This window comes from Mizuhopecten yessoensis, unplaced genomic scaffold, assembly GCF_002113885.1.
Source record: "Mizuhopecten yessoensis strain PY_sf001 unplaced genomic scaffold, ASM211388v2 scaffold10759, whole genome shotgun sequence".
In the NCBI taxonomy this organism is placed as follows: Eukaryota; Metazoa; Mollusca; class Bivalvia; order Pectinida; family Pectinidae; genus Mizuhopecten; species Mizuhopecten yessoensis.
This window is the reverse complement of record NW_018408707.1, coordinates 983,036-995,021: the sequence shown is the minus strand read 5'-3', so window position 1 is coordinate 995,021 and position 11,986 is coordinate 983,036. Positions and strand designations below refer to the sequence as shown.

The window sequence follows — 11,986 nt, the reverse complement described above, 5'->3', positions numbered from 1 at the left end:
TAACGCATGCGCAACAAGCTTTTATCTCAATTCTAGCCTAGAGGGGTACCCAAATTGGCGCTGGACTACGGGGAAATCGGATCTTCTGAAAAAATTCCACGAAACCCCAGAAATACACCCCATTTTCAAAACCCTCTCAGGGCCGTTTTTTGAAAGATATCGAAAAACTAAATATATCGTTTTCTTCAGAATAACTTGGACTACTTTTGTTTGGAGTTTCAGTTCGTCAGCTTTAAGTGTTAATTCTCCAGGGTGAATTATACAGTTACTAATGGTCAAAATGCCAGTTTTGGCGTGTTTTACACCAAATATCTCAATAACTAGATTTTTCCCAGATATAACAGATACACAAGGAGGTAGATCGCGCTGAGTTCTACAAACTTGGAAAGTTTCAGCAAAAGTTATGGAGCCGTTTTTTTCGAACTCAAATCGCTGTTATATGCGGCAAATTAGCTACATTTAGCCGTGTTAACATTTCGTTCAGAGGAACGATAACAGAGTTATCGCCCCTCTTACACTTCATTCCATACTTTATATTTACGATAACGAAACTATATAGCGGAAGCATGCAAGACTGAATTATGCGCACGCACCCCGAACGGAAGTGGGTCCGTCATTTTGTTCTCTGGACAGAATCAATAAGCCGCTCGGCTATCGCCAAGAGCGGCTTTAAAATGGCATCATTTTAAACGTTCTTAAACATCGTATTAATAGATGCCACTTTAATATCATTATTCTATTAATTAAACATATCATTTCTTTTCTTAGAATAAAAAAACTAATTACCTATATCGGATGGCATTGTTCTATATATTAATTTTTACCTTTTGGCCCTTGTTGTCTATCCTCCGTTGGGTAACTGAACAAAAAGAAACAATATTATTCATACTGAAAACCATCCAGAGCGATGGTCTTACTGTCATAATGTGAAGGATAGTTTGGGTAAGGAGTCAGTGATGGGAGTAGGATGGAGCTAGCGGTAGGATTTCTAGAAACAGCATGTCTCATCTGTTCCGGACATGATTAATTGTAGACGATGATGTCGCTGCACATGTGCCGACGTAATTTATGCAGAATTCTGGTCGGGTCAGTATATAAATTAAAGGTTATTGTTAAAGGGTAGAACGGAATTGTGATAAATTGCATGAAAATGATTCGGAACGCAACAAGCAGATGTCAACGCACTGGCTGGATAATCTACGTCAAACAGTTCGTTTGCAATTAGTGTACAATCATGAGCAAAAGGAAAATTCTGACATGTGGCTTGGATTGATGGCTGCACCTCGCGCGGAATGTATCGTAAGTTTCAAGTTAGAAGTATTCCCCATAAAACTTTAGATACGTTCCCCGATAAAAGCATCGTTATATTTTTCAACACAATACAGAATGCAATTTAGAAATGTTTGACCACGTGGTCAGTTAGAAAAGTGTTCTTGCTTAAAAATAATGTACTGCCTCAGATGTGTTTTGAATGAGACGGCGGCATTGTATAGACAATATCAAGTGACATGACGGGAAGACATGTAATTATACAGTTTATTGTGATATCATATTTAATTGTAGTGTATGGTAGTAGGCTTCCTGTCAATAGTATTTCTAGGGGATACACTAGCAGACTATTAAAAACACGCTTAGGTGATACCAAAGCAGTTTATGACAGGGATATACAGTCTAATAGTAAACTAATCCACCACGTGAATTCCTAGGTGCTTAAGATATAACTGGAAGTTTTGGTTTTCCAGCTTGATGGAGATGTCGGCTACTCTTGTCATAGGCATGGTATAAGTACTTGCAGATAATGCTTGTTGAGAGAGTAAGTGGCTTTATGTCCGATGTCTGCGGACAGATATTTAGCAAAGATCTTGCTTTTGCATTTACTTGTAATAACATCCGAACAAGGACTTCCCTGGGTGACTGTTTGTTAAACATGCCCGTCATGTTCTGAGACTGTACAATTTTATATTAAATGAGGCTGTGGGCTTATGAAGCAAACATATTGTTTTGGTTTTGCTTAACTATGAGAAAAAATCAACTCCCTTGTTATAAAGACATTTAAAGTAGAAAGCACTATGTGCGGTGAGTTACAGCTCAACACTGTTTGTTCTATATCTCGTTACCTATACCTTACGTGTATGCTATGTAACCTATCTGTGTATGACCGTAGCGCTCTCTACCTTAAAGTTCTTTATATCAAGGGATTTGATTCTTATCAGAACATTATAAACATTCGAAAATCTTATGTGAACGTTTACATAGTATAATAGTTATCAGGATAAGATGTGATAGATGGAAAATATTTTGAAACTCTTTCGTCCATATGTTTGTTTGATGGTATAGCCATTCTTGCACCTAAAATGTATCGATCTAAATGACCGTAAAGGCCAACTTCACCAAAAAATATTTTCAGCGGTATTCTTGATGAAATGCAATAAATGGTCAAGAATATTAAATTGTTATCAATACGTATAATTATGGATTAGAATGTATGTAAAGAAAGATGTAATCAAATTGCATGATATTCATGAATCTTTTTTTTTTTTCAGTGATTCGCTTGAATATGTTCTGTGGTACTTTTTGTACAGGCACGGTAATATTTTCTACATTAATTATCTCGAGTGCTCGACATAACTTTCCCGAGGGCTCGACTTCTTATATCGAGCGCTCGACTTATTATTTCGGGCGCTTTACGTTGACTTTACGTTTGCATCGCTTCATAATAATATTGTATTGCAATCGTGATAGCAGAGGAGATGTACTGAAACGTAAATGGACCTCTCTTTGTTGTACTAAATGTTGATTAATCGACATAGCTTATGTCAACTTAAATACAAATTGCACGGCACATCATCTTTTAAATGTCGACATTTCGTGATATATCATAATTTGTCGAAATACTTTACACGTAGAAAGACATTGTCAAGATCAGAAACTCGTCTAAAATAGTACGTCGATAGGCAAAAGCCTTTGATTTGACTATATTAGCTGTAAAATATAATTCAATATATCTACCTTACCTGTATTTATTTGAATAATTTAAATGATTTTCGTACATGTATATTTTAGGAATATAAGAAAGAAAACTGATGCAGGGAGTTGTCAACAATTTTAACCGTTCGATTTTATGTACAATTGTATATCTAATCTGTTATGGTGTTAGAGGAATTACCGGAAATGTATTGCATGATATCTAATTATTTAATCTTCACTTAATTGAAAGGTATAAATAGTATTCGCTTCGTCATTGCGTCCCTGCGTGCCGCTTTTCCAAGTCGCATGATAGGGTTCGATTCCCAAACAGGTATTTGTTTATCTACCCTATCACCTGGTTTTCTCCTTTAAGTCTCCAGTGTGCTTCCATCAGGGTAAACAAGAAAGATTAACAGAAATGATTAATTGTAATTGCTAAAGAATAGATAAAGCTAAAATGATCTAGAAAGTGTAAACGACAATGACAAAATTGTACTCCATTAGTTAAAAACAGGTAAAAAATATCAAAGTGGAAAATAACAGATTGAACAATCCTGATTGTCAAAACTTAACAAGTTCATATTTTTGATATCCAAGATAAAGATGGGTAATATAATTGTTGACACAAAAGGAAAGGGTCGTAATTGTACCGAATGCATAGTAGTTCTATCATTTGAAACCAGGTGGTTTGTTGGACGTAATCCTCTTTCTATTCTAAAATAATAATGATTTATTTACCATATTTTCCCTCCTTTTTGCATCTAAGTCTTAAATGTTTTTGTAGAATATTTAATTAATCAATTTGCTTATGATAAAAATGTTTTCATGAGGGGAAATTGATAATTGTAAAAAAAACTTTGTTATTTCATTTCTATTCTAATATGCATTAAAATGTATTGCAATTTTGAAGAAAAAACCCAGACACAATGCCCTACTTTAGAAAGGAGGGCATGTTTAGATAACAAATAGTATGCAATGTCAAATATTAGAAAAAAAGTTAAGAAAGGATGAATATTAACCAACAGTGACTGAAAGAATCCAAAAGAAAAAAATGGAACTGGACAAATATATTCATAGTACGTAACAATATATAACGCATAGGTGAAATTTGGGATATGATTTTGATATAATCACCCACCTCCCTGACTTTCAATATTCTTAGTTATGTCTTACGTGTGGTAGACCTTGTTCCTACCTGAAAGAATCCATTCAAGTTTATCGGGATTGTGTTTTTAATTTCCATAACTTATCCTCTTGAATGATAAATCTTAGGCAGAATATTGTTTTTCAACAAAATGAAATAGAGGTTACATCTAATTAGATTTTAATGGTAATTGGTGTTCAAGATCCAAAGGTCACAAGTCAACTTAACAACCATTTACTGATCGCGAAGTTGGGTATGATTTAATGAGCCGCTGCTGACTAGTAATATGTTTTCACTCGAACTGCAAGAAAAAGTTTGTATGATAATTTGGAAAAATTATGAGCTCTTTTTTATTTTGTTGGTCAGTCTACAAAATGATGAAACAATCGTAATAGTCTCTGCATTGTCCTGCAACAATATTTGAAGGTCAGAATACAACTTCGAGGCCCGGAATATGACATCGAATAAGCAAGAATACGATGTCAAGGACGAGAAATTAGTGTTGCTCGTTTGCTGTCATATTTGCCCGTTGTTGCCTTTACCAACCTTAGATTGAGAGAGGTCGATTACGATATTTGTTATTTTGCACTAGCCGGCAGGCATACAGAAGTGAACATGGTCGAAATTTGTACCACAATGAGAAATGAAAGCCTATGTAATAATGTCCCCCTGTTTAATCATATATTAGAATGATAGGTTCCCTGGTGAAATATCTAATGACATTCGATTCAGCCCGTTTTTACGTTATTATTGAAATAAAAAAGTAACTGTTGAGTACTGACACCTTCATTGCAATTGAAGTCTATAACAAACTTTTGTCTAAGATGCTTAGATCACGAATAATATATATTTTTGACATGAAGGGTAAGACACATTTGTGATTTGGCAGTAGGGTAGCTGGATCAATTGAAAAAGTCAATGTTTTGTCTCTTTTTCGTTTTGTTTTGACTGATTATCGAGTAATATCCTCAAATTATCACAAAATAAAAATAATATCTACAAAAGTCATGATGTCCTTTGCAAGTTAGAAGTATTCCCCATATAAGTTAGATACGTTCCCCGGCAGAATCGACTTTACTGGTAGTGCCTGATGTGATATATGTAACATGATCCCACTTTAATTTGATTGCCATTTCATACATTAAGCACAGCATTCGTTTCATCTAAAGAACGTAAATAGAGTGGGAAGAGAGTAGCATAGCACATTCGCTTGCACTGTGGAAACACTGAATATCTGTCAAGTCAAGAGTTTAGTGTGGCTTTGAACGTCCTACAGTATAATGACGTTGTTGTACTATGACGTCAACATTTTATGCAAAGGTCCAACTACGTTTTCTCAAGACATCAGGCTAAAATCCAATTACTTCATTAAAACATCCATTTTCATAACGTACGTTTGCGGTGTTCTCATTCGTGCGTACAAGTCTAACTTGTTATGTACAATGTAGATAAGTTGGATGGCGAGAAATATGTCGAGCGCTCGCGTTAATAAGTCGAGCGCTTCAGATAATTAAAGTAGAAAATAATATTGTGCACTTCCTAAATGTACCACCGTAAATATTTCAAATGTTTGTTACAAACGTGGAAATAAAAGTACAATATGCCTGTTATATATTTTTTTTATAAAATATATGTTCGTACCTGGGTGATTCCCTTTGCCAATCCTGGGAACTAGCGCTCGATCTGATGTTTATATGACTGTGCGACCCTCCTGCTCCTGAAGCTGATAAAGACTGAGATCTTTGTGTGCTATGTGTATTGCTTCTTCTATCTTCATCGGAATCTAGGATAAGGAATATTAAACAAATCGATAATTCCCGGTATATACAATAAGCAAGCCATTTATACAACAAGATATCCTTACTTTCTTTCATGATATTATAGATAAAACATTTCCGTAAACTCAGTACTATAGCAGATTAGTTTCTTATTTTTCAAACACGCTTTGCAACTTTCATATATTTAGGTATGTCGGAACAGAAACAGTTTTCCTAAATTATAGCTGACTTACAGATTTGTTCCTTTTTGCTGTATTTTCATATGTTTTGGATTACTTTGATACTTTAAACCGCCTTACGCAAAGGATGCTTCATATTAACATTAGCTAAATGATGTTATCACAGGGGACATTATATAAAATACGTCGCACTAGTTAAGTTCAAATGACCTGGAGATTATTACTGTTTATCAACATGAACGTGACTGAGATAAATGTGTGATGCTTTCTGATTTTCAATGGGTGTTTCATGTGAAAGAAAACATGAATTATTCAGTTATAAAGAAACGTCGTATATCTCTTAGTTGAACTTACCCAGTTCTAATGGAACAGCATCGCCTTGAATCTCTATTTCAATATTCCTGGTGGTGTCAATATATTTGGCAGTACATTGGTAGTAAGCCTCGTCCCTTTTCTCTACACGTCGAATCACAAGTGCTGGTGAAGAGGGACCAGCACAATAGTATTTTTTATTGTTTATAGGGACTATCTTGTCTACTTTGTTTTCTTCTCCCTTTTTCCAGACGACACTGACCGGTTTAGGAACTAGATAGCAGTCTAGAAATGCTGCATATCCCTCTTTTACTCGGTATACTTTTTCCTCCATATACACTACCATTTCGTCAGCTATAAACGTAAAGAGTTAACCATTTTATTATTCTTCCAAGAATTTATTTTTAAATTAAAACAATGGGAAAATATTAAAAGTGGAGTGTTGATGATTAACGAGGATCATTTTCCCTTTTAGCTACCCTTTTTATGAATAATTTGCTATGATATAAAAAAAAATCAGCAGAAAAAACTATTATTACACATGAAATCCTGTTCAAGTTTTGCTTATTAAAACATTGAGGAACTGTTTGAAACAAATTCCGGATTAGTCTCGGTATAGAAAATCTTGGTTCGCCATATAACTCGTGGTTCTTTACATGTTGTTTCAGCTTAACAATAATGTCGTATTATATTTAAGATGTTGTTTGACGAATTTAACGATAAGTTAGGGCAGCTTCAATGAACACAAAAGAGTTCGACGGGCCTGAATTAATTACACGTGCCTTTTGTGATTTTAACTCTACCTGAATTGAAAATGTTTCCGCAAAATTGCAGCCATGCCGGTCGTGTGTATCTCATTGATTGAAAGAGATAAGTGAACTTTGAGGGGAAAACATTTGTCCTCTGCTTAAAAGAGTTACTATCTAGACAGATTTATTCATAAATACTTTAGTCAAAATCTTAAGCCGTATTGATGTAGTATTTTTTTTTTAAATCAATATTTGTGTAAAGAGTTTTCAATTAACTTTTCTGTCACATAAAATGTGAACCTATCACACGAAATAGTTTCGTTGTCATAGAGGTCAATCAGTATTTGGTTGATTGGCTGAAGTAGAAGGAAACGCTCTTGGCATTTACAAAAAAAATATTGATGGGATTTGATTCCCCGATCGGACTTTGATATGATTTAAGTTATCTTCCTGATCACATAGATTTCATTCATGTACTCTTTTATCCTCTTACAATATCTTTCATGCGCTACCATTCAAACAAACAAGAGTAATTAATATGAACTTCAAACCTTGTTTCATTTAACTGTAAAGGCAAGAGGCAAAACGAGCCCTAATGGTCATCTGAGTAAAGGACAGAATTAGTATTGACCAGAAGTAGATTCACTGCTACAACATTTTAACATCTTCAAAAGCCTTAGTAAGTTAACAGAACTTTGGTTTATATGAATACATCGGTAGCAGATATTTACATTGATTAAAACTGATGCAAAGAATTAGAATTGACATGAAAACAGGAAATAAAGGATATACTTTGGAAGAAGAAGAATGGATAAAAATGGCTGAAACCAGGTTAATTCTTGGTAGCATGGTTGTTTTCATCATGCCAGTAGGTATATTTATTGTTATGGGGTGGGAATGTCAACCATCTTCAGACGTATGACCAGACACCCATTTGACCATTCGTTTAAAAATCGTTTTATAAAATATGTATTATAGATTATAAATATTTGATACCGTTGATTTTTTAAATGTTAAAATTGCTAATTATTTTCCTAACATAGAGTGTACCAGCAAAAGTTATGAAACCTATAAGAGTTGCCTCCCTTATTTACAAGTGACTTTACAGCCTATGACGAACTGTGATTTCTGTGTGCGGCCTTTTGTATGGCCCCAGATCATCAGCTCATCAGCAGATGTTCTTTTTATAAGATATTGGTGCAAATCCACCAGTTGTTTTCAGAAAAGCCGTTTGAAGGTTTTTCCATTCCTTGACCTCTTACAATTGTATGGCCTAGCCCATGTCAATCCAATGGACAACAATATGTGAATTCTCATGGTCCCAGTATCTCCGGATGATAATTACATCCATGTTCTATAAAAATCTTACTGTTTCTGAGAAAAAATCCACAATATAATTTGTGTTTACGCTCGACGCATGACGCACAACGACAGACAAAGGGCCATTACAAAAGGTCACTTGAGTGATTCACGTGCTCTAAAAATATATCAAATGGAATGATTTGTCCAGGGATAACGAAAAAAAATACCAACGAAACATGACAAAAGCTAAGAGAGAGTTAATAGAAACCTGAAAGAACGACTTTTTGGAAAGAAATTAAAATGTGAAAAATACTTAATCTGAGAAAATGAAAATAAGACCTGTTTCATCTAGTAGTCTATGATAACTAACAAATGTGAGAAAACTCGCCTTTCCTGAATTAAAACGACTATGCAATAAACTATGAATTAGACAAAAATATGTTTTGAGCAACAGTAATATATATTTATTTAAAATGAATATTTGTATCTTTATTTCAGAAATAAGCATTGAAGTTAGGCGGAAATATCTTAACATAAGATTGATGATGTAATCATACATTATTTCAACGTTGAAACAATAATAAGTTAAGATAACTTTTAAACAGGCTCACACCACAGTCTTAATAACACCACAGTAAAAATATTATCACTATACAGCTGTTTTTGTTTGGAAGATTTAACTGTATTTGCTTTTGAGACATGTATAATAGTTTACTAGAAAACGATTTAGTTTAAAGAAAACGGTGGCAGATGACCAACTTACGGATCCAGCGCCACTGCTGGCCAGATGAGTTAAAAACATTGCATTTTCTTCTAAGATACGAATGTAACCGTTAAAATTGTTGAAAGATGCATAAGTTTATATTTGGTGTACGTACCTCTCAGCTTTCGTTTCTGTGCACCCATCTCCGGTGGCAAACAGCACGCTGAACCTGTTTGGTAAATGATATTTTCCTTTTTACATTTCTTTTTAGAATTAAAACAATGGTGTTTATGTACAAATAATATTTAGTTATTTCATGCCTTTACAGACAACAAATAAATCTATTTCTCTGAGATGGTCAGACCAATCGTTAAACTGTTCCCTGAAGCAGCAGAACTCGTTTTTATAAATGACATTATGCATAATGCTTAAAAATGACGGATTTTGATAAAGATAAAATTGAAATCAATCTTACTTAGGTGTTATTTAGATTGTATATGATCATCAGTAAACTACTTGAAACCACCTACCTATAATGGTAAATCAAATACAAGTTTTTTATCATGGTAACACATAGGAGACCATGAGAAGGACTTTACAACAGATTTGCCCATTTAGAAATGTATCTACTCGCCCCAGGCGAGGTAATGAACTGGAACGACACTTTATTATTATTATTGGTGAAATATACATAGCAGTAGTATATAGAGGAACAATTGTTTATCATACAGAGTTCTTTAGGGTTTGTTGAGAAAAACAAATTACACAAAGCACGCACGTGATTAAAACGAGTGGTCACCAACACCTCTCGATTTTATAAACGTGCTAGTGGTGAGTGATTTGGGTTTTTTCAGGATTAACCCTGAAACACTGAATCATTTTCTGTTATAACATCATTTATTTGTAAGAAGCAAATAAGGAAAAAAGTACATTTCTGGATTTAAAATATTTGTTTTTGTTTTAAACTATTAAACGAACTTCTATTTACAAAAAAAATAAATCCAAAAATGTATCAGAACTTTTCACCGACACCAATATTAGCATTACACGTTTAAACAAAACTGTGAGGCGGAACAAACACCTCTTGACATACTTAAAATCTTTTTGAAGCATTATTGTATCTTAATGTATGAAAATATTGAAATGTAAGAAGAAGAAACAGCATTTGTACTACATGTTAATTCATTGAAGTAAAGAACTGTTTTTGGATTGTGGTCAAAGAAAAAAGACCATACTGTACTTATGTTACAAATGAAACTTTGTGATTACACAATGTACAATGACCAACTTATGCTAAAGGAATATGTATCCTTTAAACTATTGATTTTCATAGGAACTGTCTTCCTTTATATAGATTTCAAACCAAGAAAATGAAAATTGAAATTATCCCTTTTTGCCAATAATCGATTCATCTTACACTATCAAAACCAAAGATATTTCTATTGTTTATTAATTACTGACAAATTTCTAATTTATGACGGGCGTATACAAACACACACACATTATTGAAAATTAGCATATGACAGGTCTGTTTTGGAACTACTATGAAATGTCATTGATCTCTTTTCAAATTTTAACTTCAAACTCGTCCTTCAACCTATCGGTTTATTTTCCTATACATGTTAGTTTTTTGTTACCATTTCTAGACTTATTATAATGGGAATAAAATGCAAAAAATATTTACCTGATAAATTATCCTGTATTTTTCTTTCAGCTTCGTTAATCATTTCAAGAAGTTGTTCTTTTCCATCACTCGCACTTTGTACAATTGTTTTTAGATTCTCCAGATTATTCCAGCCAATTTTTCCATTTCCTTCTAAATTCGCACATATATCCAGAAAGGGGAGGCTTTTATATTCACCTGGACCAGATAGATAGGCTGAAGCCTCATTTCTGAAGTTCGCGAGATTATCGACCATACTGTCAGTGTAATATGCAATTTTCATGTTGGTCTTGAGGCGGGTGTATAGAACTAGTGGAGACGATGCCATTTTGAAATATTTATTTCCTATTCTGCAATCTGTAATCAATAAAAAAAAAAGACCAGCACTATTGATTTGCGAAAATGTGACTAGGACCATGTGACAACTTTTTATATCAAATTTGGTTATTATTTACTTGAAAAATTACGTGAAAATTTGGAAGTCGAAACGTTTACACATTTACAACATTCAAGCATTCGTGTTACATTTATTAAAAATGTGAAAAGTTCCAGGTTTTCTTGAATATCTGTGGCAAAAACTGGTTCATTTCCAATTTTAACAACTTAGTTTTTGTAACTGTCTCAGTATTTTTTTTAAAACTTTCTTGTACTGTTCTGATTTAACAGAAAAGTATCCTTCGGGACTCAAGACGACGTTATTTGATATAAAAAAAGTAATTTCATGTACACTACAAGTTATAGAATATACATTTAATTAGATATGACTGAAACGATATAATATTTCCATGTTTACATTCTTTGAAAATTTTCAACCTCCAGCTTCATTATCTTTAACCTCCATGAAGTTGATTCCTAGTTCCTAGTTCCTTATTCCATTACTTATTCGATTCCCTGATTACTTATTCGATTCCCTGATTACTTATTCGATTCCCTGATTACTTATCAACACAATGGATGGTTCAAATAGTACATTGTGTATTATTACGCTGTTTGATGATGTATTCAACCGTTTCACTTCCATACTAAGTGGGCATTACTTATTCGATTCTCTGATTACTTATTCGATTACCTGGTTACTTATTCGATTCCTACTTACTTATTAACATTATAAATGCTTCAGAATGTTTCATTACGCACCTTGTTGATCTATTTAACCTTTCACTTCCATACTAAGTGCTCATTACTTATT

General features: G+C 33.6%; 1 protein-coding gene across 1 annotated transcript; it reads right to left on the bottom strand.

The window, feature by feature from the left end:
• Positions 1-824: 824 nt before the first annotated feature.
• Positions 825-11,143, bottom strand: LOC110462190 (the record flags this gene model as incomplete). The annotated part of the gene is made up of 5 exons (XM_021516033.1): positions 10,819-11,143; positions 9,310-9,363; positions 6,423-6,734; positions 5,753-5,894; positions 825-859 (listed from the first exon to the last, which is right to left on the bottom strand). Coding segments are annotated over exons 1-5 (850 nt in total), but the record flags the coding sequence as incomplete, so codon positions are not given.
• Positions 11,144-11,986: the final 843 nt, after the last annotated feature.